The 27882-nt window shown below is 39.2% G+C and overlaps 2 protein-coding genes across 3 annotated transcripts; one reads left to right on the top strand and one right to left on the bottom strand.

The window, feature by feature from the left end:
* Positions 1-44: 44 nt before the first annotated feature.
* Positions 45-9448, top strand: LOC101162687 (thrombospondin-4-B). The gene is made up of 23 exons (XM_004072625.3): positions 45-260; positions 839-1036; positions 1114-1361; positions 1436-1535; positions 1636-1727; positions 2121-2172; positions 2265-2479; positions 2572-2709; positions 4411-4491; positions 4578-4730; positions 4822-4926; positions 5551-5658; positions 5757-5916; positions 6912-7030; positions 7110-7162; positions 7244-7328; positions 7418-7514; positions 7602-7780; positions 8175-8223; positions 8316-8512; positions 8592-8764; positions 8850-8989; positions 9069-9448. Exons 1-23 carry the CDS (start codon positions 179-181, stop codon positions 9113-9115), a joined length of 2871 nt encoding a protein of 956 aa, XP_004072673.2. The 5' UTR covers positions 45-178; the 3' UTR covers positions 9116-9448.
* Positions 9343-27882, bottom strand: serinc5 (serine incorporator 5). 2 transcript variants are annotated; one of them, XM_004072424.4, is made up of 12 exons: positions 27682-27882; positions 16930-17097; positions 15001-15179; positions 14685-14767; positions 14266-14359; positions 13194-13405; positions 12813-12905; positions 12004-12130; positions 11577-11646; positions 11446-11482; positions 10979-11123; positions 9343-10896 (listed from the first exon to the last, which is right to left on the bottom strand). In XM_004072424.4, the coding sequence occupies exons 1-12, from the start codon at positions 27706-27708 to the stop codon at positions 10752-10754; spliced, it is 1380 nt and encodes a 459-aa protein (XP_004072472.1). In that variant the 5' UTR covers positions 27709-27882; the 3' UTR covers positions 9343-10751. The 2 variants fall into 2 exon arrangements, with proteins under 2 accessions (XP_004072472.1, XP_020561635.1); XM_020705976.1 differs by lacking the exon at positions 27682-27882 and adding an exon at positions 15250-15727 and having other exon boundaries at positions 16930-17041.

Genomic DNA, 27882 nt, shown 5'->3' with positions numbered 1-27882 from the left:
TACTCACATGCGCAACACAGTGAACAAGGACCCTCCCCCTTTGCTTGAAACTCTGTGCCTGTGGACACCAAGCCACAATACCTCTATTGGCACTCTGCTTTTCAAGGACACTATTCTTTGAAGCTCTTAATGACCAAAGGAGGATATATATTCCAGATTTTTTTTCACCCAAGTGCTGATGAGAGGTATGTGTGGCAGAGCGGTTGCTCTGTCTCTGGTCCTGCAGCAGCTGGTACTCACTGTCACTGCTCAGGGTATTGGTAAGTACTTGCTCCACTCCATCCACGTCTTTCTGGAAACCTTGACACAGAGAGTTTTAGTATTTGCAGATGTTAAATGTTCTATTTGCAAACAATTTACTATGTAGTTTAAGTTATCTTAACACAATCGTTTTTAGCTCACAATGACTTAACTTTTTTTTGTGATTTTGCACTGTTAGATATTCCAAAACAATCACAAACTGCCTCCAATGTATTTATTTCTATTAAAAAACAGTTACTTTGGGTTCTTGAGTTTTTGCTACTGGCAGTGTGAGCACGTGCTGCAGTGGAAAGAGTTTGCAGCGGCTCGGTCTAATGCTCTCAAAACAGCAGGACACTGGTATGACTGTTCACATGCATATGTGCATGCAAAACCATTAAAAATGTCACACATAATAAAGTCCCACATTACAGTAACTCTGCAGTCGCAGTTACAGTACACTCTGGAGCCACTTAAAAAGCAGCTGGGAGCTGAGTCTTATATACAGGCCCTTAGCTGTGTCTCTAGAATGTGTTCAATACTTCTAAAGCAGGGTAGTGTCGTTCTCTAATAAATCCCTCCTGTTACCTCCTGCTAGTGTATGACCTGCTGGTGTCTCCGGACTGCCTGCCAGATCTGCTTCAAGGAAGTCTGAAGAACAAAGGGCGAGATGAAGCCTTCCTGCTCTCCTCTTTCAGGCTTTTTAATAAAGCCCCCACCTCTCTCTTCAGTGTTTACAACCCTAAAGACAACAACAAATACCTGGATTTAAGTGTGCAAGCTAAGCTCAATAAAGGTATGTTGTCAAACCAGACTATGCTACATTAGTGCATACATATTTTCTGACCTGTTTTGTTTTTGCCCCATATTTAGTGACTCTTCGTTACCAGAAGACTGATGGGAGATTTGGCACCACCAGTTTCAACCACCCAACCCTGGCAGACGGGCAGGTCCATCACGTGATGCTGCACGCCAGAGGTCTACAGCGCGGCCCTCCTCGCCTCGACATGTATGTCGACTGCAGGCTGGTTCACACTTTAAATGATCTGCCAGCTGCGTTTGGGTCACTCCCTCCGGGTCCCAACAAGGTGGCGCTGAGGACTCTGCAGTCAGGTGGACAGGTGAAAGAAGAATTTATAGTCTCAGTAACACACAATATACAATGCTTGACATGAGTATCACTGCTTTCTTTTAGGATAATCTAACAGACTTAAAGCTGGTTATAGACGACTCCAGAGAAAATGTGGCCACTCTGCAGGAATGCATTATGGAACCAGAGTCTCTGCATTTGCTGGGTAAGTTTAAGTTGAACTGGTTAAACTTATAAACAGAAGCATGGATTTTATAATATGGATGCATCACATGTTTAATATAGGATTTGTGAAATCCATTCAGGCATACAGGGAGGAAGAGTAGTGCAAGATCAGGTGACCATGCTGGAGCTGAAGGCCATGGTGTCTGAAATGAGAGAGCTGCTCCACAACCAGGTTACACTATTTTTAATCAATCAAAAACTTTATTGATATAGGATGTCTTAAACAGTAAGATGCAATAAAACGTATTTTGTATGACCAATAAACATAGCTGGATTATTTCTTTATAATGTTTTTTTAAAAATTTGTTTTTTAGCCCATCATAGAAAAAATAGTAAAGGGTAACACCTAAATGCATCATATTTCTGGCACAATAAGAAGAAAAACTGCGGAAGATGAAGAAACAAAAAACTGGAGTTTTCTTATCTTATGTACTTGTATATATGAGTTCTCAAGAAAGATATTAAAAAATATATATTTGTTAGCAGTTATTTCAAAAGAATACTCAAATTTGAACACTTCATTAACCCTGAAATACATTTTTTTTTTTGCTTCTTTCCAAATCAGATTAAAGAGACAAACTTTCTGAGAAATACCATTGCAGAGTGTCTGGCCTGTGGTAAGAAGCTCTATTCCAAGCAATTTAGTCATGGAGTTAAGTATCTACACGTAAAACCGAAATTTCACATTATGTTTATCCATTTTGCTCAGGACTTGGAGGCAGTCCTACAAACATGGATGCCAACAAAGGCGCAGTTCCAAGTCCTTTGCGGTTTGTCATGCAGCCTCAGCCCCTGACTCAGTGCCCGCCTGGGACTTGCTTCAGACAGAACATGTGCATCCCAACAGTATCAGGGGGGTTCCAGTGTGCACCTTGTCCTGATGGATTCACTGGAGATGGAGTTAACTGTGATGACGTTGACGAGGTATGGATTATATATGTCAAATGTGTGCTGCAATAAGTGAAAATAGTGAGATGTCAGATGATGTTCGTTTTCGTGTCCCGCCTGTGTTTCAGTGCCAGTTTAATCCATGTTTTCCTGGCGTCCGGTGTGTGAACACGGCTCCTGGTTTCCGCTGTGAAAAATGCCCTCTTGGATACGTAGGAGCTGAAATAGATGGAGTTGGAGTGTCTTATGCTAAGTCACACAAACAGGTACAATAAAAAGTAAAGTATAAATCAGTAGATTGTTTTGTCAAGCCTTCAGGCTTATAGTCATGTAAAATAATAATTATAGTTTCATGCCTTGGAACAGCTACAGTAATGTGCTTCCAGATGGACTTCTAAGAAGAAAGAAAAAGGTTTTACACCCAAAAAAAGTACTTGGATACTTTGACTTGTTCTCATTTAAAGTGTGTTTCCTGAATGAAGCCCTCCATTCCTGAAGAAAGGACTCTTCATTGAAATTTACTGTATGTGAACTTGAAAAGCATTAGCTGCCTCGACTTTTACCATTAAAAACTCTTGATTCATGATTCTCAGTTACTGTAAACCATATTTTCTGCTGAGCTTTTGTCCCACAAGGCAAAATTTCAATCAACTTTTACTGTTCAGCACATGGACTCACATTCGATTCTCAAACTCTGTAACAGATGATCTGATTCATATTACGAAGTCCTGTGCTGATCAAACCTCAATCCTTCCAGCACCTTTTAGACAATGTAAATGTTGATGTCGGATACAAGGATACGAGATACGAGACTCTGACTTGAGTACACTTCAACATCACAGGCAGGGACTTTTAGACCCCTTGAGTTTTGGGGACTTGTGAACAATGGTAGTTTGCAGGACAGCCCGGTCAGGTTTTGAAAATTGATTCTTTACTGGATTTTTGTTATTGTTTAATTTGTTAAAATCACCAGCTGTTTGTTATTGTTTCCAATTGTGTGTCAATTGTTTTAGAGTAGCATTATGACAGGTTGGGACATTAACAGCCAAGTTTTGCCTATGATGTTAAAGATTTGGGACTTAATGCTGATGTTCTATGTTTGGCTTTTATTCACTTGTACCATCAATAAACCTCCCCACTGAAGTGTTGACAGTTCAAATGATATTGGTTTAGGATTCCTTTGGTTTGTCAAACACTTTAATATTTGAAACACCAACTTTAAAATGTGCTTTCACTCTTAGCTGTTTGGTTTTTACTGAAGCTACTTTGTCTACTTTGTTTGACAAGTGTGACAACTGACTTGAACTTTGTTGCAGAGCAAAATTGACAATCTAGAGGACTAAAAAAATAATAAAGATACTACATAATAGTTAGAGGACATTATTGTAATGTTAACCCTTTCTGCAATAATGCCCCAAAACAAGCTCCTGGACCCTCAAGTGAAAAATCAAGGCTTTCTTTTATGGCTCTGAGCTGATTCAGCAGGGATAAACTGCTGTGAAAATTCTCTAAAAGTGTAGCTCTTGGGTAGGTTTCCCACACACTGTAGAGCACACTCACTAACACATCAATTTCTGAAAAAGGAAACTAACTTAAATAATTTATGCTCATGAATAATGCATTGAAAAAACGGATCTTAACAACTGGCTGAAAATGGTTTCATGACCTCTCCTCGAGTAGAATGACTGGAGCACCTGAGTCCATCGGTTTCCATCTGCTTCAAATGAGAAAACAAATCAAACTTTTTTTCCTATTTAACAGGGGTACACCTGCTAAATATATAAGTTTACTGAGCGCATCTGGGCTCTACTCAGAGTCTAATAAAATCAGGGATTTTGCTATTTGAAAGCGCTGAGCTTCTGTTCAAATAAAGCTTTTATCTGTTGAACATTTTGTTTTAAGCAATAAAGGATACACATACCAAAGTAGTATTTTTCTTCGAAAATGGTTTTCATTGTTCCTTCCAGGTGTGTGAGGATGTCGATGAGTGCCTTGGTCCACCTCTGAATGGAGGCTGCACGGCCAACTCCCACTGCTACAACACTGTAGTAAGATCACAGGAACTGCTTCATGAACTGCTCTGCATTTTTTTAAAGAAGGGTCTGGACTTTTGACTCTCTTCTGCGTTCTGCAGGGCTCCTTCCGCTGTGGAGACTGTAAGACTGGCTTCACAGGTGACCAGATAAGAGGCTGCCATGGTTCCAGGCTTTGCCCGAATGGCCAGCCCAGTCCTTGTGATATCCATGGGGAGTGCATTGTGGAAAGAGATGGCAGCATTAGCTGTGTGGTGAGAATTCAATGTGAAAAGAAATATAACTAAACTATGTATTTTCCAAATATGTCCGTTACTTTCCTTCCTTTCTTTGTTCTGGTGTTAGTGTGGAGTTGGTTGGGCTGGCAATGGCTATGTGTGTGGCCAGGACACAGATATTGATGCTTATCCTGACAACAAGCTCCTGTGCACCGACAACAGTTGTAAGAAGGTACAGAATTCTATCCCCTCATCCTTCTATCAAATTTCCATCGACCCGCAGGTTTCTGCTATAAAATCAATGAAATATAGCCCCCTACACTTTTTAAGAACTATGATTTATTAATTGGGATTGAGCATATTACGTCATAAGCTGTAGTAAACCTGAGGTAGCAACCTTATGGGCCTTAGGAGCCATATAAGAGAAACAGATTAGTTTCTATGATCTATGATTGTTTCTATGTTCACATGATTTAAATTTAGAAGTTTACAGTGAGCATTTAATCATGAAAAATAGGTAGCATATCGTATGAACCCAGATTTAATTTTGACAAAATATATTTTTTCCAGATTGACTTTTTCTTTATTTTTTTTCTGGCCTTCAAATATCAAATTGTAATTTATTTATTTAAAATATGTATTTAGGTATAATTCTGCCCTATGTAGAGAAATGAAAAGTATCAAATTGAAATGCAAAGTTCATTTAATAGTTCATTTGCATTTAATGTTATTATAAGGGTTCAAAAGGATGGCCCTCACACATTTTGACTTCCCTAAAACAGCCCCACTTTGCAAAAAGTGTAGACATCCCTGGGCTAAAAAGTATTCTGGCTGACTTTTGTTCTATCATCTCCAGGACAACTGTCTGTACATCCCCAACTCTGGGCAGGAGGACGCAGATAGGGACGGGATGGGTGATGCCTGTGATCATGATGCAGACAGTGATGGCATTATCAATGAAGATGCACGTGATTCACATATGTTTGGCTAATACACTTTGCAAAGCACTATACAATTTTGTCACCAATTTTATAAATGTTGGACCTCATTTGTCAAAACCAGGATAACTGCTGGCTGGTTCCTAACGTGGACCAGAAGAACACGGATAAAGATGTCCATGGCGATGCCTGCGACAACTGCAAACATGTGGAAAATCCATCACAGAAAGATACTGACAAAGATGGTCTTGGAGATGAATGTGATGATGACATAGATGGGGATGGTGAGTGTTTTGACGGTTCATTAAGTCATTACTGTTGGCGAACAATGATGAGAAATGGCGCACCCTTGCATAGCGCTTTTCTACCTTCCTTGAAGGCCCAAGGTGCTTTAAAGTTACAGTCCCAATTACTCATTCACACACACACATTCACACACAGATGGCGGCTCCACTGCCGAACACTGGCGCCAACCTTCCACCTGAGGCAAGGTGGGGTTCAGTGTCTTGCCCAAGTACACTTCAACACACGGGCGGGCAAGGCGGGAATCGGACCTGCAATCTTCCGATTAGAGGTCTGCCACTTTTACTGGAACGGCAGAGACGTAACCTGAGCAAATCTGTCCTCCTTCATATCTTTTTTTGATAGTTGAATTTCTTAGTTTGAAAATGTTTAACCCTTGTGCTATCCTAGGCACTTTACCATTGGGAGTTGGGTCATCTAGACCCACTAGACAGTGCTCTGAACCTTTTTTCTTCAATGATTTGTGATCTTCACTGGTGTCCATGGATTACATGAAATCTTTCCACCTTTATCCACCTTTGTCATGGTAGGGAGAACACGTCAATGTAAGGGTGGGGTCATCTAAGATAGCACGAGGGTTACTGCTTTGAAATTAAAATGTCCAAATATTTCAAGGTGTGTGATAAATGTGAGATAAAAACTCTCAAAGACGTGTTTACATTTGAGTAAGTTTTCTGTGGAAACCTTGTTGGTCACAAGTATGATGACCTCCTTTTTGTTGAGTTTGGCAGGTTTTCTACCTGGTGATCATTTGGTTTAATCTTTGATTTTGGGGTTGGATTGTTGAGCGTTTGGTCATGTCTGTCTGCTCTTTTAAACAATTTTTCCATGGTAAACCTCGAACGAGGGTTGAAGGCCATTGGAAACTATTTGTCCTCCGTTTTAAACAATCTCTGCTGTCTGCAGATGTGACTGATTCTGCTAAACTCTGCACAGTTTGTGCCAAGCGAAATAGATTTTTTCTTTGGTTTTTCAGGCTTAAAAAACATTCTTGACAACTGCCAAAAAGTTCCCAACCCAGACCAGAGGGACAAAGACAACGACGGTGTTGGGGATGCCTGTGACAGTTGCCCTGATGTGGCCAACCCCAACCAGGTAACAAAGAACCAATAGGTAGAAACGGCTTACTTGGATAGCACTCCTGATCAGGAATGTTTGTTGTGTTTGCCTGCAGTCGGACTCAGATGATGATCTTATAGGAGACACATGCGATGACAACATAGACAGGTAAAAGCAACCTGTGTTGTTGGGGGTTGCAATCATTTACAAGTGGCTTATCATTGTGTTCACCTGCTCATTTGTGTTCAGCGATGGCGATGGCCACCAAAACACAAAAGACAACTGTCCCGACGTCATCAACTCCTCTCAGCTGGACACTGACAAGGATGGAATGGTTTTATGCCTTCCCTTGTTTTTTAGATTGACCACACTTTGGATTCATATTGTGTGTTTTTCACCGCTCCATGTTGTCTTTGTTTGCAGGGAGATGAATGTGACGATGATGACGATAACGATGGCATCCCAGACACTGAGGACAACTGCAGACTGGTTGCAAACCGTGACCAAAAAGACTCAGACAGTTTGTGTCACGTTTGCTTTTGTTTTGGTCGTTGAGCAAAGTCTGGCCTGCTGTTGTGTGACGGTGAGTTGTGGGGTTGTGTTGCAGTGGACAAAGTTGGAGATGCCTGCCAAGGAGACTTTGACAAAGACAACGTGATTGACAGGATTGACCACTGCCCTGAAAATGCCGAGGTCACACTGACTGACTTCAGAGCATATCAGACCGTGGTGCTCGACCCGGAAGGGGAGTCACAAATCGACCCTAATTGGGTGGTACTTAACCAGGTACACAAGTTCACCTGTTTTTTTCTTAACTTTAAAGCAGTGGCAGACTGTCTCAGAATGTGGCCAGAAAGTTACCATCTCTCCATCCGTCTTCTGAATCCGCTTAACCCTCATTGAGATCATGGGGTTGCTGGAGTCTATCCCAGCCAGTTGGGCAAAGGTGGGAAACACTGTGAACAGGTTGCCGGTCTTTTGCAAGGCCACACGACAGCCCACACTCAAATTCCCACCCAGGTATAACTTTAATACATCAAGTAACACGTGAAGCAGTTTTGGACCTTGGGAGGAAAACCCACACATGCACAGGGAGAACATGTAACCTCCACACAGACAGGTACTCGTTGGGATTGAACCAGGGTTTTCTTACTTAAGTTGTTCTCCTTTCTTTTATCAGGGCATGGAGATTGTCCAGACCATGAACTCTGACCCGGGCCTGGCTGTAGGTGAGCACAGATGTCCCTCTGAATGTCAAAGCTCCATCTCTTCATGTCCTGTTCCTTGAGCTGACGCATCTGTGTACTGTGCACATCTGTAGGTTACACAGCATTCAGCGGTGTTGACTTTGAAGGAACATTCCATGTAAACACAGTTACGGATGATGACTATGCTGGCTTCATTTTCGGCTACCAAGACTCCTCCTCCTTCTACGTTGTAATGTGGAAACAGACAGAACAGACTTACTGGCAGGCTTCACCCTTCAGGGCTGTCGCTGAGCCAGGAATACAGCTCAAGGTGAGGACTGAAGGCTTTGCTTTTGTCCACTACTAAAACATCTTTCCCTCTTTTAACCAACATGGCCTTCTTCCAATAGGTGGTGAAGTCTAGAACAGGTCCTGGGGAGTATATGAGGAACTCGCTCTGGCACACAGGAAACACAACAGACCAAGTGCAACTTCTATGGAAAGACCCCAGGAATGTTGGATGGAAGGACAAAGTTTCCTACCGCTGGTTCCTTCAGCACAGACCCCAGGTTGGATACATAAGGTAAGACAAATAAATGTCTCACACACATTTTATAAACACGAACGCAGCATGAGCGACTGTCTCGTTTAAATCATGTGTGCACCAGGGCTCGGTTTTATGAGGGCTCCGAGCTGGTGGCGGACACGGGGGTGATCATTGACACCAGCATGAGAGGTGGGCGGCTGGGTGTGTTCTGCTTCTCTCAGGAAAATATCATCTGGTCCAACTTAAAGTACCGCTGCAACGGTGAGTTTCTGCATGCAGGCCACTTTGAAATGGGAGCTGGAAATCAGCCTTCAGACATCTGCTTAACTTATTGCCACAGATAATATTCCAGAGGATTACCAGGATCCATCCAGAGCACAGGCCTAAGGTTTTTGCGGCAAAGAGATGAAGACGGAAGAGTAAAGAGAAAGATGGCAATTGGTTTTGGTAATGGAGTTTTAAGAAACCAGTAAAAGTATCAATAAGTGAAGCAGCTATTTCTGAATGCATTTATATAATCAAATGTATACACAATGGAAAAAAATCTCTGTTGTTTTATTTTCATTTTTACTACTACTAGTGACTAGTGGCAAAGACAAAAACAAAGACAAAAATTGGCATTCCACATATGCTTTATTGAAAGGATGAGAAAAAAACATTAAAGGAATGACACATTGTTTTTTTTATTTAAATAAAATTACGATGCGTTTCTCTGTGTCATCGTAGTTTCTAGCTTTCTCCGATTTCACCCATTTCTTTACATTTTTCTGCAGCATCAAAACTTTGAGCACCACATTTTTACTCTTTTTAATACAACTAAAATGCAAGATGTTTTCCGAAAAAAGGCAGATTTGCAGTTATGCCATGCAAAAATTCTAGTTACAAAGTCCACAGATTGATGCACAGTAGCCAAAATGTACATACAAAGGTATTTTTAAGCATAAAATTTGGAAAAAAGTACAAAAAACTTACTGACTGAAACAATTTGATCTGGTTTTTGCAGGTTATCACATTTCTAAACACCCCCACACAGAGATTACATGGTGGGGGTCTTAATTAGCCATTAAACTCAACATCCAGTGTTGTATAACTTGATTCTAAAGTCTTGCTACCTTATCTTATTCATTAAATGTAGACGTATGTAAAAAAAGAAGTTCCACAGCCTTTATCACAGTACATCTGCATGACAACATTATTTTTTTTTATTGTAACAGACCAAAACATGAGAATTGTTTACCTTTGGCAAATGATCCACACTGCAGCTCCCTTTAGAAAAGTGAAACGCCACATTATTTTTTCACCATAAAGCACGCGAAATGAAAGGCTTTCCCTGCACAATGATGACTGGAAATGCATAAATTATGGGTTTTTCTTTGAAATACCAGCTTTAAAAGAACACTGACATGATCAAAAATTGTCTATGAAAACGCAACAACACCAAGTGTCCCAGATGGAGAAGAGTTTGATCTGTTGCATAGAAATATTCTACAAAAGGAACAATAGAACAAAACACAAACATTTACAGCTTCAATGTTAGCCTGAGAAATCAATAATTACGGCCAAATCAAATTAAATGTATTTTTATCTTGTAAACTCCAACTTAAATAAATAACTTGTTCTGGAAATAAATTTGCTTCAAAACTTTGCTACTACAATTTCACAGAACTGAAATATCTGACAGAGCTTGGAAAGCAAAAACGGACAGATGACAATGAGCTCATTTTTCAGTGTGACATATTCCGGGAATCTACTTAGATTGAAAGTTTTTCTAAAGCGACGAATCTCAACATTACATTTTTCATATAAACCTTCAGTCAGTTATAGAAAAAGACTGAAAAAATGACCACAAAGGTAGTAACAGCTCAACATTGTAAAACAAAGACACTTCTATATTTAATAAAAAGGCAACAGATAATCCTCCATAGTGAAAGCTGGGGATTGGTCCCTTGTCCCAGCAAGAGAGCTGAGCTTGATAACATCCTACAGATCAGAGCTGCTTCACATTTGAGCGGTGACGTACGATCTAGGCTTCAAACCGCTTTGGGCACATCAGAGGAGCAATTAGAGTCATCAAATACAGGAAGAGGCAGACCCAACAGGAGGCCATTTTGAGCCAGAAGACCGACCAGCTCCCATCCAACAGCTTCTCGATCCTGTGACCATCGTAGCTGCAAGAGAAGAACACAGCTTAGGAAATCCTGTTGTGCTCATATCCCATGGCTGTTTTCACTATCAAGTACTTAAACGTACTGAAACCAGTTGGTGACAGCCATCATGACATAAAGAGAGCCCAGGAAGAAGACAAAGTGGAAGTAGGAATAATTATAGATGGTTGTCTCCTTCTCATCGTAGATCACATCCTGGCCTGAACCAGTTTTCTCCTCATCGTAGTCCTCTGAAAAGAAAAGAAATAAACAAATATATATATATAGTCTAATTATTTTTTATTTTACAAATGAATATAAAAAAATGAAGCCGTTAACTGTTTTTCCTAAACAATTCTGTCTTTTTCCAGCAGATGGCAGTGTCGACTTTCACATGTACGTGCTTTACTGCACACTGCCCTCATAGTAACAATGACGTCATGGGGTTGAGGACCAATGATTGAAAATAGCAAATAGTGCAGCCTCTGAGTGTCAGTCATACTATAACACACTGTGTAACTGTATTTATGCCTAATGATGTCTCTATTGGAAAAACATTGACTTTTTTTTTACCTGTGTCATCTCCACAGCAGAAGAAACAGCGAGCTCTCTGCAAGAGGGAAATGATTTTATACACAAACTCAGATAAACACTTGTTTTACTAACAACACATCAAAAAAAATTTTGGTGCAAAATAACTCTACCTCTGCCTCCGGCTCGGAGTTCCGATACACTCTGAGCGCTGCAGAGCTTCTCCTGGTAGTGGAGGTCAGACTAGAGAGAGGAGGGGGAAAAGGGAAGACGACCAATTGTGATTTATCACTTTCTTTTCCCAGTCATATGCAGTTTTAAAAGACTGCAGGGTCTAATTTGCTCCTGTTCAGGAAATGACCACAGGAGACAGAATGTCTCCATTTGAAAGCAAAAAGCCATAACTCCCATCTCTGACAGTTACTGCAAACACGCTGCTAAAATAGTGCTGCTCCTACAGATGCAGCCAATGCAAACTGTGCAGGTTATGATGCTCTGTATCAGCTTATTTTGGATATTAAACAAAAACTCTTTACTTTTATCTACAGAGTAGAGGTTTTGCATTTATATGTGATGTGAGGATTTGAACGTTTTCTTTACCAAGAGTATATGATGCAGCCAACTAGGAAGAAGCCTCCCACAACAGTGACGATTTTCTTGTCACTCTCTGACCCAGTGTTGAAGGGGAACACGCATACGGTTGTGTTTCCGCCGTCAATTTCCACCACTGGAAAAGAACAAATAAGACAAGAGTGAATAAAGAAGAGTCTAAATATTTCTAAAGGTCAGACAGTGGCTTTGGGTGAACATTTGAGCTAAGTTTATAGGTGAAAAGAGCAAAAGGAGAGGAGGGAATACATGGAGCAAACCCCAAAAGCCCCTGTAACGGTGAACATCTCGGCCAAAATCGGCACAAAGATATTAAAATGTGAGAAATGATTGCTGGAAACATAATTCAAGATTGGGGAGCTACAGTACGATCTGCCAAAGTGTCTATAAATGTGTCAAGACTAGACATATGTCCAAATATTTACAAAGGTCTGTAACTGTTTATCTAAACTTTTTAAGCTTGATCTCTTAACCATTGTTTTTATCATTTAATTTGGAGAGAAAAATTCACCTAAAAGGAAGAAAACCAATAAATTATCTATTAAAATACCCCAGTAAACTTTAATGTGGAGTTGTGTCTTTATTAAATGAAAATAAATATGTCTAAATATGTTTTCTGATTTTGCCAACATGTTAAAAATGTTATCATATGGATAAATGCAAAAATCCAACCATAAAACTTTCAATATATAAATTCCACCTTTTATGCTAACCTCAGTGTTTCTTGCATACTATTAACAATGTTGTGATCCAATTACAATCTTATAGATGGTGACATGTTTTTTTTTTCTTGAACTCACCTTCTTTGGGTTTGCTGGAGAAAGCTGAGAAGGTGAGGTACATAACGTAAACACTGATGACCGCTGGTTGAAGAAGGCCAGACTTGGGCTGCACTACGGGAAACACAAAATATCATTTTTTTCACTTAAGCAACCGTTTCTATTAAACAAATTGATTAATTTTTAACACTACAGCAAGTTTGATGTACTCTAAATATCCAGTGCAACAAATCCAGATGTTCTTCTGTTCTTTTATAATGTTACACTGTTCTGAATGTCACTTTGCTGCTGCAGACAAAAGAATTTCCCCATCATGGGACAAATAAAGTCTTCTCTCTCCCTCTCTCTCTCTCTCTATCTATCTCTCTATCTTGATGAAAACAAGACTCTTTAGCTGCTTACATTTCTGTATGAAGGGAGAGATGGCCAACATGGACACAACAAGGCAGAGGCTGCCGTTGATTCCGAGGAAGATCTTGTTATACAAACAGGCCTCCGGGTGAGTGTAGTACATCCCCATGAAGGCCAATGCTCCCACGGCAATGGTGAAGAGAACCAGAGTCACAAACGCCAAAGCTGCGTACCAAAGACGATTGTACTCAACCCCTGAACTCCTGTTGGCAGAAACACGAAGGGAGGGTAAAAAAGAAAGAAAAAACATACTGAATATAAGGAAAAGATTATAACATATGCAGGAGAATAAGTTACAGCAATGGAAATATTTTTGTAGTGGGGTAAAAAACAAAGACTCGTGTAGGATTGACTTTAAGAGCGAAAAAACTAAACAGAGGGAGGGATAGAACTGCACCCAGGGGAGAAGAGGGGGTAGATCTGCAGCTGCTTTAGCACTTTTTATTATATAACAGCACAAACATGTGACAAAGAATCTCTTTTGAAATTTTCTAAAATAATGTACATGCTTGTGTGTGCACAAACAGGCAAATTCTTTAAGAATATCCTTCTTATTAACCACTGAGCCACCTTTCTGGAAATTAATCGTTTATTGGTGCATTAAAGAAAAGACGTTTTGTCCAAAATAGGTTTACAAGTATAATTAAAAGTTTAGCCCTGATAGCTGGAATCAGTTAGCTGAAAACTCACATCAGTGAGTCCACAATAGAAAGCTTCTCTTTCCAAACTTTTATGCATTTTACAAAACAGAATTCACACTGTTGTGTTATATTGGATGCCCCAAGTTCTCAGCCATCTGTATGTAACTGGTTAAATACATTTCTGTGTTATAAAACACCAGCCCTGACTTGTTTAAACCGGATTTTATGTAGTAACTAACAAATATTCCATGAAGTGGCCTTATTCCTGAGGCTGAGCCTTTGTGCCCTTATTTTTAATGCTAGTGCTCTACAGCTTTTTTTTGACTAAAATAACAACACAAAAAGATGCCCTAGTCTCTTAAAGATGAAGAAAAAAAAAAAGAAGGGCAGGGAGTATAGAAGTGACATGATGTAGCCCTCACCAATTTGTGTTCCACCTGTGAGCAAACTCCACCAACATCAAGAGCTGGATAAACAGGAAGAAGACCCCACCTGTAGCCCCAATACAGCGCCACACTGTGGTGAAAGAATGTGTAAATATTTAGGATTAATAACACTTGATGTGACACATTAGATCAAGTTGTGAGTTTTGAAGTAATAATATAAAGGTAGCACAAAATTTTTTTTTCATTTATTACATTTTATCAAAGTTAAAATGCACAGGAAATGTATTTACACGGTTACTATAAAGAAAATATGATAGAAATAAACAAAAACACTTCGATAAATTCTAAAAACAGAACTTTCTTTAAGGTTTTGAATTACTTTTGACTATTTTTCCTTGTTTTTCCAACTTTTGTCACAAGTGTTGGGGCTCTGAAAGTGAGGGTCACATGTTTACCTTTCAAAAAGTTGTCCTCGTCTGGCAGGAAGAATGCCGCAGCGCAGCAACCCACCAACAAAGCAAACTTCAATAACCAAAATCTGATAATTGATTAAGAGAAAAGAAGGAAAAACTTTAGAAAAAAATGATTCTTTTACATAATTAGATAGTAAAATGTAAAGAAAACATAACCTGAAAATTGTTGACAGATACTGTTGTACTTAAGTGTTTTCTTTTCTAACAGGAGAGTACCTTAAATACCTGATTTTATCTTTAATCTTAGATTTCTCCAAGTGACGGGACAAAAGAGAAAAAATGAAATACTTCTTCATACCCGTTATGAATGGCTGACCTCCAGCCTGTGCTGTTTCTGACTCGTATGGTGAGGATACAGAAAAAAAGGAAGAAGCAAGCCATTCCAAAGCACATCTTGTAAACAGCTGAGAATCCAACAAGAGTGCTGCAGTTCTCCCCCGCTTTCATCTTCACACAAAGCTCGCTGAAGAACGGTATCTGAAGGACAAAAGCAAAAATGCTAAATGTCAATATATGGGACAACGGTGGTGCTTGAGAGAAACGCCACCTTTGCTCCGGTGCAGAAACAGAGGTGGGTTTGTTCTTGAGAGCTGCGTGGCCTCGGTGAGAGGACTCAATGGTCGCTGTTCACTATTAAGCCTTCAAGTCGGCAGAAAGAGAGAACAAGCTGCAATTAAACGATCTCTTTCTGCACGAAGCCCGCTTTCATCCTTCATCCTCTGCAGCCTGTTGGAGGGCTCTTTGAACTAACTGACATGAAAACAAAGTGCACAGATGAATTAGTTGAATCCCCTTTTGTCAGAAAGGCAGAGGAAATGTAAAAGAAAAGAGGCAAATATCAGAATTCCCTTTGCCATGATATTTACTATGAATATATATGTATTTAATCTGAAGGGACAACACAGATAATGGGGTTTAAAAACAGAAAACAAAACTCCCCCTGGATGTGACTGAAAGCTCAAGCGTTCCTCACACATCCAGTCATCCAGTCAGGTGACGAATCATTTCTCTTAGAGCCAAAGACCCTGGAGAACACATGATACAAGGCCTTTCAATGCAGCTTGCAGATTTAATTCAACTTTACTAATTAGTATTGGTTCTAAACTTGAGGTGAAGAGCCAGGATATAGAGATGTCATCACCTCAGTGTGTTGCAAAGATTGGAGTCAGATTACAACAGAAAGCCAAACGTCTATTTTTGGAGCTTTTGTCTCACTCCGAGGTGTATATTAGCATGACCATAGAGCTGGGGTGAGGAGGAAAAGGGCCCGGCAGCATCACTGCTGTAAATCTTTTCAGTAAAGAGCAGCGCTCTTGTTCGCACAATGGCTGCTCTCTTTGCTGAGACTTCCCACTGTGCTCAGTAAGTAACTGACACAGTGTGCATGACTGTGTGTTGGAGTTTGTGTGTGAGTGTGCACAACACGACATGCATTCTGTGGTCCTATCAGAGGCCATTTTGCATCTGAATGGCTCCTTTTTGCAGAGTTCTCATCTCACAAGGAGATCCTCAGTTGGAAATCGTTTTAATATTGAACTACTGCCTCTGACTGAGAAAGGGGGCTCAAAGGAAAAGGAAGATTGGTGGACAAATATTGTCACCAAATAACTTTTTCAGTCAGGGAGGCTCATCCATTTCCATGGTAACAGAGTCAGCAGAAGCTCATCGTCCCGCATCTATATGCACCACTATTTCTTTTTTAACTAAAATGTTTTTTTTCTATTCGGTCCTAAAGCAAACCAACAAAATAAAAGATGCTAATCGAAATTAATAACCAAAACTAATTTAAATGAATCTAAAATATCAGTAATGTGCTTGGAAAGCAATTGTTTGAAAGCTGTTTCGTTGGGTTCATTGTTTTTCTAAGCAGTGTGTTTACACTTCAAAGTGTTAATAGTTTGCAGATGACCGCTTCAGGCCAGACTCTGAAACAACTCATTTTGGGCAGAACTTTGCTTTCCAGTGCACATTTTTGTTAAAAAAAAAAAAAAAAAAAAAAACATCCATATGAAGTTTTGGGAAAATTCTCTTTCCAAATTCCAAATAGTTTAGACTCAAGCACAACGCGAAAAAAGTAAACCAAAGGCATTTTGAAAATTTCACTAAACATGTTTGTCCCCCCCAGAATATTGAAATAGTGAATGACAGAAGTGGATGAATGGCTAAAAAACTGTTAGTAGTAGTTTAAAGTCATTGCAGCAAACTAAATGAGCTTGGGTGTACTCACCTTTTTCCTCAGCTCCTCTTCCACAGTGGGGGACATCATGGCAGCACAGATGAAAGTGACCAACAGGAAATACAATGCGTACATTAATCTGGTTCCCGTGGATTGCTTAATCTTCGGACAGCAGTTACAGCAGCATGAGCAGGCCGCTGCTCCACAGCAGCAGGCCAGCTGGACAGAAAAGGGTCAAGCAAACAAACAGAGAGAAAGAAATACAAAAAATTACATGATTACATAAATTAAACAATTGGCATTTCAGGAAAACATTGGACTAAAATTAAACACAGATGCAAAAGATTATAAACTCGAAAGATTCTGAAAATATTTTCTATTGACAATGGACAGTAAAATCCCCTATAATGAATAAAAAAATTAAAACAGTTTAATCTGCACATTTATAAGAAAGTGTTTCAGTAAGTCTTTAAGGGAAACTAAAGACATTCTCAGGTTTCTTTAAGAAAATGTGGTTGTTTCACATCCTTCTCTACTTTTTACATGAGGTTTCTTTTTTTCCTTTTTTCCTGTTTTTTCCCCACAAGCCCCCAAGGTGTAGTAACTTTCTATAAAATTTTCAATAAAACCCTGTGTAGAGACAGAACACTCCATTTTTTAGGTTGTTGACTTTTCTAAATGCAATCCGTGAAAATGGTTCTTTGTTGTGTACATTTGTGTAAGGTTTGATTTTCACATGAATTAAATTAGTTATTTCTTTCTATCAATTCAAAGTATGGCAACTTAATTGACAGTGGAAACTGTCTGAGGAATATTTCCAAAAGTTCCTGTCTCTTTGCAGACTCATGGTTTCGATCACAAGGCATGTTTCCTCTCGCTTCTTCATAGAAAGAATAGCGAACAGACGGAAAAGCCTTTCAAAACAAAACACACGCTTTTACACAGAAATGTTTGCAGTCTCTTCTGACAGACATGTCTCAGTGGAAAAGGAACAATCGCTGTGTTCTCGTTGGGAAAGGCCCCTCTCAAAGTCTGCATGTAGTCATGCCAAACTATATGTGGTGACTCACAAAACTGCAGTCACGCTTGTGCGGTGAGATAAAAGTGCAGTGACGAGTTGTGGCACTATGTGTGTAACAACAAAATAGACGTTTTGTGAAATGAAACTTAAGTTGTGGAAAGCTTACATGTAAGAGTGGTACAAGTTTGCCAGTTTGACCTCCAGATTCTGGCATATCTATTTAGCTGTGAAGCTGACAATTGTGGCAAAAATTGACAATGTAATGTTGCAAAAGCAAATTTCCACATCATGAAACCAATGTGGGTTTTGCATTTCTTTTTTTTTTTTTTTTTAATGGAGCAACAAAAGTACAGAACATGTACAAAAACAAGGTCACATGTCAGGCACTATACAAACAATGCTCTCTTTTTTTTTTTTTTGTAAACAAGACAAACACATAGCTGAACCCCACTCCCACCCCATCCCACAGAACATAAAATAAAGATAATAATTTAAAAAAAAAAAAAATATATATATATATATATATATATATATATATATATATATATATATATATATATATATATATATATATATATATATATATGAAAAATCTGATAATAGAAAATAAAAATTATATTTAAAGTGTGATTACGTCAAGAGATATAAGCAGGTGTGCACCACTAAGGCTCAGTGTGACAACACAAGCAAACAGGAAAGTTGTCGGAAGCTGCTACTCGGGGACAGTTTTGAGCTTATTAAAGTAGGATAGTATCGGCCCCCACACAGATAGAAATTTGTCTCTGGACCCCCTTAGAGTGTATTTAATCTTTTCTAGCACCATAAATTGTAACAAGTCACTAAACCATGGAGACACTTTGGGTGGTTTATTTGACTTCCAATGAAGTAAAATCCTTCTACGTGCAAGTAGTGTTGTAAAAGCAATGATATGTTTATTTTGTTTACTTAGAATAGATTGTTTTCCACCTGTGATGCCGAATATAGCCATGGCTGCGATAGGTTCAAGATTAATTTTGAGAGCTTGTGACAATGTTTTAAAAATGACAGACCAGTAGGACATCAGAGATGGGCACAGCCAGAACATATGTGTTAAGTCAGCAGGGGTATGGTGACATCTATCACAGCTGGCTTCTACATTAGGATAGATCTTTGCTAGTTTAGCTTTGGAATAGTGGATGCGATGTACAACTTTAAATTGTATTAAGTTTAATTTTGCACAGGAGGAGCTGCCATTTACTTTCAGTAAAGTATCATTCCATATGTCGTCCTCCAAAGCCAGTTCCTCCCCCAACTCATTCACCCAATCTGTCCTGAGTTTTACAAGATTTGTGTTTTTTAATGAAGTTATCTGATCATATATCCTTGAGATAAATCTTCTAAGATGTACTGGAGTTTCTAGAAGTGCTTCAATACCTGAGCATAATGGCAAATATGGAAAGTCTGGGGTATGACGCTGAAGGAAGTGGCGAATTTGGAAGTAACGGAATAGGCTAGACCGGGGGAGATTAAACTTAATTGAAAGATCATCAAAACTAGCAAAAACAGAGTTTATGTACATGTCTTTGAACAAATGAATACCTTGCTGTTTCCAGAGAATGAAACCAGAATCCAGTCTAGCATGGGGAAACAAGTGAGTCATATTTATGGGACTCAAATGCAGGAGATCCCCACAGTCAAAGTTCCGTCTGAACTGAAACCATATTTTAAGAGTATTTATGACGACTGGGTTATCGGTATATTTAAGGGCAGAGAGAGACAAGTCAGAGGTGACCAGAGCACGGAGGGAAGTTGAGATGCATGATGCAGCTTCAAGACGGCACCAGTCCACACTCGGACTGTGGAGCCAGTGTAAGATATTCTTTACATTTGAAGCCCAGTAATAGTACTGAAAGTTGGGAAAGGCTAAACCGCCTTGATTTTTAGACCTCTGTAGCAATTCAAGCCGTATCCTAGGTTTCCTTCCATCCCACAGAAATGAGACAAAAATGTTATCAAGAGATTTAAAAAATATTTTGGGGATGTAGAGGGGGATGCACTGAAAAAGGTAAAGAAATTTATGGGAGTACAGTCATTTTAACACAATTAACCTTTCCTGCCAGGGATAGTTGAAGAGTCCTCCACTTCTTTAGGTCTAATTTGGTCTTTTCTAATAAATGACAGAAGTTTTTTTGATGGAGATGTTGCATATCTCTTGTAATAGTGATACCCAAGTACTTAAAGCCATTTGTGGACATTTAAAATGGCAAGGCGCCATTTTGTATTTGGAGAGCCAGATCATTAACAGGATAACATTCACTTTTACTTAAGTTCAATTTGTACCCAGAGAAAGCCCCAAATTTCCTCAAAGCATAAATTATGTGAGGGACGTTTAGAATGGGGTCTGACAAATATAACAATAAATCATCTGCATACAAAGATACTCTATGTTCCTCACCGCCCCTGTGAATTCCACTGATTGATGGTAAAGTTTTTAGTGTGATAGATAAGGGCTGTATAGCTAAAGCGAATAGTAGTGGGCTGAGAGGACAACCCTGGCGAGTACCCCGTGACAACTGAAAATATTGTGACCGCTTGCTATTACTAATTATGGAGGCTTTGGGTGATTTATACAAAAGCTTGATCCAGGAGATGAAGTTGGGACCATAACCAAATTTCTTTAAACATGCAAATAGATATCTCCACTCCACCCTATCAAAGGCTTTCTCTGCATCAAGTGCAATTACCACTTCTGCCTCTGCTGCAGAGGCAGGAGAGTAAATTATGTTAAAAAGTCGGCGTACATTTTTGAATAAGTGGCGCCCCGGCATAAAACCAGTTTGATCATCAGAGATCACATCCTGTATTGTGGATTCTAAATGAAGAGAGAGGGCTTTAGCTAAGACCTTTGCATCACAGTTAAGGAGAGAGATGGGTCGGTACGAGCCACAGTCTTTACCATCTTTACCTGGTTTAAGGAGAAGGGTAATTGATGCTTCAGTTAATGTCTGGGGGAGGGAGCCACGGGAGAGAGAGTCATTAAACATATCAAGTAGTATTGGGGATAGTCTGTTTGAGAATTTTTTATAAAACTCTATAGGGTACCCGTCTGGGCCCGGAGCCTTACCATTTTGCATTGAGTGTATTGCATTAGTGATTTCTTTATGGTCCAGTGGAAGCTCTGCATTGGTCCTGTGTATTTCTGTTACTAAAGGGGATTCTAAGTTATTTAAAAACATTTCCATCTCCGAGCAATCTTCTGTCATTTCTGACATATACAGGTCGGAGTAAAAGGAAGTAAATGCTTCGTTAATTTCTGCTGGGTCAATAGTCAGTGTGCCATCTTTTTTTGTTATTTGGGGAATAAGTTGAGCAGCTGAACGACACTTCAGTTGGTGTGCTAAGAAACGTCCAGCTTTGTCGCCATGTTCATAGAGATATCCCCGTGATTTTAACAGAAGCTGTTCTGTTTTTTCAGTTGCTATCAAATTATATTTTGTTTGGAGGTCTAGTTTCTTTTTATGGAGTTCAGGGGAGGGAGAGGCAGAATACTGAGCATCCACTTTAGATATGGGTTTTGCATTTCTGTCAATATTTTTGCGAGATGGCAACCAAATACCAAATCTTTGTTCCAATAAAACCGAGGGAAAATTCCGGTCAGTTATTTTCTTTTTCTGGTTTTGGATCATTTTGTCAAGTGGAATTTTCTAGGAGCTGTGTGGTGAGTCTCACCCTCTGCTGTGTTGCTTAGTTTTTATGGTCATATGTAGGAAATAGGAGCATCAGTTTGGAGGTAAAATAAAAGTGCAAATGCTGAGGCTAGATTCAGTGTGGGATGTCTTTATTTGAAGGAATGTTTTTACTCTGAGCTCCATCCAGATGATAGAGCTTCAAACTCTAACATTAAAGACTCGCTTTAACGAATATTGTGTTTTTGGTGTAGCATCTTTGGCACGATTGAGGACATATATGAAGAAAATATATATTTTTTTAAATCAGAAACTATGTCCTACAAAACAACATCATTTTTTTAATTTTGGCAGACCACTGGGAGCGCTTTTAGAAAAGATCAAAAGCTAGTCGGAGTGGGACTTTAATGTAAAAGACTCAGTCACTCTAAGAAAAATACTTTTAAACCTGAGATCTAATCCATCCATTCCCAAGCCACAGCTTAAGTCTGCAGCTGTTTCATTGCTGCTCATGTGCACACATCACCATAAGTGGTCACAACATATCACACACACATCGTAGGCCTATACTACACCACAAACAAGGACCTCTGAAAGCATTAACGTCCAAGATAAACACATTAAATTGACGAAAAACTTATAACCAACCTTAAGATCTTTTGGAGAACTTCTAGCTTCACTTGGAAAACCAGATTATGTAGCACGAACAATAATATAATAGACTAATAAATCAAGTGCAGCTATCCAGCCTCCAATAACCTGAAACAGCTTACTTGAAATGAGATGGAATAAACTGCATGAGATTCTATTAAACCCATAACTGAACTCCAATTTCCCTCACAAACCTAGATACCTCTGGTCTTAAAAAGTGAGTTATGCACACCTAAAAGTTGCAGGCCTGATGCTCAAGATTACACAATGCATCTCTGAAAAAGTCAATAACAAAGTTTACGAATTTTTGGTCTCATGTCTGATAGATGTTAAGCTTTATTCCATGTTTCCTGATCCCCGACAGACTTCACATGACTGAACAGTATAATCCCATTCTATAGTCTCTGCTGCACCCATGTCTCTATAAAGGCGATTAATTAGCCGCAGCAACCTGCAAGTTAGCGGTGAAGAAAAACAAAACTATTCAAGTTGTGAGGGTGTTTAGATTTCATTAGTTAGGGGATGTTTCACAAGCTGACTGCACACAGTGAGGGGGCTCTGACACCCAGCTCTGAGGAGGAACAAGCACATTGAGGGAGCGGAGGAAAAAAAAAAGAGGAATTCCACCACACTTCGATACAGAAAGAGTATCCATGGGAACCGCGCCTGACCCTACCCACTTCACAGGTCATCCATCCCCTCCTCCACTGGCTGCCTGCTCCACCAGCGTGGTGACAGGTGGCTGGTGTATCTGAACTTAACACCATCTTAACAATCAGGGGTTTGTTACAAATGCACTCATCCAGAATGGTGTCATTCGTTAGCATCAGCGTAACCCTCCATGGACCTAAATCCCAGCCAGAATTTCAACCTGCAATGAACCTATGGTTCTAAAAAAGAAAAAGAAAAAGTTTGTGGAACTTTAACAAGCTCCATGCATTTCCTTGGAAAAATAATTAACTTTTACAATTTTGTTTTAAACATTTTTTCCATCACAACTAACCTAGTAATCTGCAGCTGTCCAATGTTTGGCTACCAGTTTTTGGGACCTGGATAAGTGATGATGTTACTTTGTTAAAATCACACACACCCCCACACACACATCCAAAGCCCAATGCCAATAAAAACAGGTTATACCAGTAGGAAGCCATCAGGAAAGGCATTTTTATAAAAGCTTGACAACACACAGAAGAAAACACAAAAACTGTGCACTCATGATTTTAAATACCAAATTTGTAAATTGCTTTTTTTCAAATGAGTGGCAGTTCAAGTTCAAAGCTTCTAACTGCTTTATTATCCTTAAAACAGTTAAGGACTGAAATGTACTGAAATATAAACAGTCAGGGTCAATCTAAAAACAACAGGAGGTTTCTGAATCACAGCGTAGGACTGCTTATGAAATATAAATGAACTCATTGAAAAAATAGGTCACTCTACCACTGTAAAGTTTGGAAAGCATAAAGGATTCATGAAAGACATGTGGTCATGACAATTTCTGCAGACTTCCTACAGTAGGAAGGAAAGGGTGGACCCAGCAACAGCTCAATATGGCTATTTCTTCAAGTCCCACTCAGATCATCTTTGGATGTAAAAGTGATCCCAGTGGTCTTTGTTTATGATTACACAGTTTTTAGCCAAAATCCAAAAACCAGTGTTGTTTTCTTGGACATAGTTTCTGCAGAGCAGCAGGAATTTATCAGAAATTTGCTTGTAAGTTGTGGGCCGGAATGTTGGTGCATAGAAAGCCCGCCCCCTACCCCATTACCCATCTATATACACTCACTCCCACTAGCGTACAGCCCTTCACACCCCCAAAATAAAGATTACAGGTGCCCCAAAAAACAGCAAACAATATGGGAGCTATCCAGCCGTACAGTTTAAGCAAGATGTCAGCTCAGAGTAGGGAGCTTGTGCCCCGCCCAGTGTGTTTTCTATGTCACGTTTAATGCTCTTTTTCAAATGGTGATTTTCCAACTGTTCACCATCATTTGAATCAGGAAATGGTCAGAAATGCAATTTATTCATGTCCTCCATCATGGGAAAAATGCCCTAAAACCTATTAAAAACACACAAAACACAAATTTCAATGGAGTGGGTCATTAATGTATCACACAAAAGTGAACAAAAATGTAGGGTATTCCCAGTGTGATGGAGCTTCAAAACAGTGAGCTAAAAAAAAAGCCGAGAGAACAGACACACCCTCGAAATATCAGATTACAACAGTGTGTTGTTGAAGGCAGACACAGGAAATTAGTGGGGAGATTAAAAAAAAAAAAATCCTGAGCAAGGCAAAATAATTATATAAAAGACCCCTCTTGAATAGACGGGGCAGGATCTTTTTCCCCAATGGTTATAGCATTGCTACTTTCACTATTGTCTTTACCGCTAGGCAGCTGAACACACACAGCAAAAATGTATCACTGCTCTGTTTCCTGTGCACAAAGGGAGGCCTTACTTCCCTCCTAGTAAACACAGACCCTGGCTACAAGCAACAGTGAAAAACTTTAGCCCAGTGGATCGAAAATAAATCAACAGCAAAGAGCAGAATATCAGAGGCAAACAACCCAACAGTCAGAAGTGCGTTTAACAAAGGAAACACTGGACAGAAGCAGGAAGATGGTCGAAAATATGACAAAGATCTACGGATATTGGCTGACTTTTACAATAAATTCCCCCAAGAGTCAGTTTTAGTTTCACAAAGTTACATCAGAACCTGTAACTCTTGCACAAAAGTGAAAACTGAACTAAGTAATTGGAAATTAGGACTAGAAAGACATCTTCTCTGCCATGAAAGATATCAGACTGAAACAAAAGGGGATGAATTACAGTCAGACACATTCCTAAGGGAATGCTAACCCCCTTGCTACTGCTGACCAGCCACATTCCTGCCAAAGTTGAAATTAGAAGGCATTTCTTGCATATGCAATGCTGGCGGGAGATTCTAATCATGCCGCTGTGAAAGAAATTCTGCTTGTGAGAGACTGTTACCACTAGGATGGGGGAAAGTGACGCTTGTCAGTTATCAGAGCCATCAAACTGTTACATAAAAGCCTTTAAGCTGCTATTTTACCTTTCCAACGGTATTTGGTTTTTTTATTCAAGTGAAATTCTTAGCTTTAAATACAAAACTAGACAAAAAAACCATCAATTTTGACTTATTTTTATTATTTATGATGAAGTTGATGAACAAAGGGAAGCCAATGCTAGCAAATAGGGGGAAAAAAAGATCCAGACACTGGACAGAATGTGCAATAAGTAATACTCTAATCTCCCTCAAGAACTTTTCATTATGGCAGTTTTATCAGTGGATCCAAATCCTGCACCATGGTTGTAGTGCTTACAGACAGCCACACATTTCCTGTTCTGCCTGCTGCACACCCAACCCTTGAAGCACTTTGGAAAATGCTCAGTGTGGGAATCAAGTTTTTTTTCCACATCACAACACACATTCCTTAACCCACAGCAAAATTACAAGCGAGCGACCCACGCATTCTGCTCGCCTTAAAGTGAACCCAAACAACTCCCACCCTTCTTAAATTTCTACCTTTAAGTTAAAGAGGAAATTAACAGACCACACATCAATCCACACTGAAGTGTGCCACATGCACCATCCTATAAGTTACTAAAAAGCATGAAGACAATTACAAATGGAGTCTAAATAAATGGGTGTCCGTGACGGGGATTAATACACCACCCAAGCTGCAGAGCACAGCTGATTTCATTGTTTGCTCTTTATTTTTTCTTAATCCTGTTTACGTCATTCTCCGTCTTTGAAAGGGACAGGAAATGGGAGGGATCCCCTAAAAAGAAGGGATGTACAAGTGTAATTAAACCCGTCTTGAGCAGCAGGACAGAGATGACCCTGTGGTCAAAAACAATCTGTTCGTTGTATTTTTTAGAAAAAGAAGGGCACCTACTTTGAGAGCCATCCCCTCTAACTTGCTTTTATTCCCTAACCTAGTCCTTCAGAGTATTTATATCCCTCGTTATCATTTTAAAACGGGTCATCTAGAGCTTAATATTTACCAAATGATGTTTTTCTTTTCTCTTTTGGAAATAGAACTATCACAGTTTCCAACACAGATTTGTTGGTTAAATGCTGATATTGCAATTTCTTTCTTGGGGGGGGCTTAAAATTAAAGAAATGCTATTTAAGTAGCACATAACTGCTTCATGAGGTACAATACTAGTAATGAAAAAAGTGATCAATAATTTTTAGACAATAAATCAACAATTTTGCCAGTTTCTCCCAAATAAGCAAAACCTTTACCTAACACTTTATTTTTTTTAAAAGTACTACGACACAATAAACCACTAAAATAGATCAGAAAACTAAAAGGAAAGCATATATTGTGCTTAGTACTTAAACACAATGAATAAGTATTTTACAGTATTTTACAGACATTCTATACTACACCTATACTTAATCTATACTTAATGTGGGACAGTATACTTGAAGTTTTCTTATATACATGCATTGTAAACCTAAAATGTATCAATTTAATCTAAAGAAGTTTTTAGTTACCATACTTACTACACTACCTTGGATTTGAAAAAAAAGAAAGAAAACAATTTGAAGACAACATAGTTACTGCTGTTTTTTTTTAAATTTTTTTGTTAGTTATTTGAGTTTCATGTTTAGATTATTAACACGACAATAAAAGTTAAATCTACTGTTCATCCATTCATACTGATGCTGTATGTTACTTGGCTTTTGCTGTTTTGTTTTTTCATTTTAGTAAATCTGCTGCAGTAGGAGGATCTTTTTCTTTTTTTTTTTTTACACATGGTGTGTTTTATTTTGAAAGGATCTTGCTGTCAAAGTAAAATTATTTAAAGCTGTTTTTTGCGAATCAATATAATAACATAATTTATTCAATTTTTGTAAATATTTAAAGCTAAATGTCATAAATGACTGGCTTAATGGCTGCAAAAAACATAAATAAAGTCAATTGATCTAAACCGTAAATAGGACGTTTTTGGTTCTGATTGGTCAGCATGATACTGGACCAAATGGCTCCTTCAGCATTAAAGGTTGCAGACCTCTTAATATTACATTTTATTTAACTTTTAAACACAAACAAAAATAAAATATTTGGTGACATTGATGTCCATTTTAACTAAAAGTTTTCTAAGTTAAATTGGGGAAACATTATAGCCGCCATTCTTAAAATGGGATGAAGATCTCAATCTGGATCTGTTAGTTTTCCCAGCAGCTTGTTTGCTGGCCTTGCTTCGCTCCGCTTTGTCTTCATTAGGTTCTGATATTCTCTCGCCGGGTTGAATACAAATTGGAATTTTGATTATATAAATGAAAGACAACGAAAAGAGGATAACAAACGCACACACACGAGCGCACATCAAACGGCGGACTATCAACAAAACCGAAATAACCGTTGGCGCATGCGACCTAGAGATGTAGCGTTTACAGGCAAACAGGCGTCCAGAAGTCCCATTGTTCCTCACCTGCGAGACACAGCACGGGGTACACATGAGGACGGCTCCCAGCCCAAGGCGATCCGCTCGGGAATAAGAGGAGCAAAGGCTTTAGTCTTTCTTTATTTCAAAAATAATTCACCAGCAACGCGTATGTGGTGTTCTCCCTTCCTGCTTGCTGCTTGTCTCTCGTTCTGTCCTCCCCCCGGTTTTTTTTCTCCTCTTGTCTCT

Source organism: Oryzias latipes, chromosome 9 (genome assembly GCF_002234675.1).
Source record: "Oryzias latipes chromosome 9, ASM223467v1".
NCBI classification, from domain to species: domain Eukaryota; kingdom Metazoa; phylum Chordata; class Actinopteri; order Beloniformes; family Adrianichthyidae; genus Oryzias; species Oryzias latipes.
Note: the sequence above shows the minus strand (reverse complement) of the source record. Positions and strands in the feature narration are given on the sequence as shown.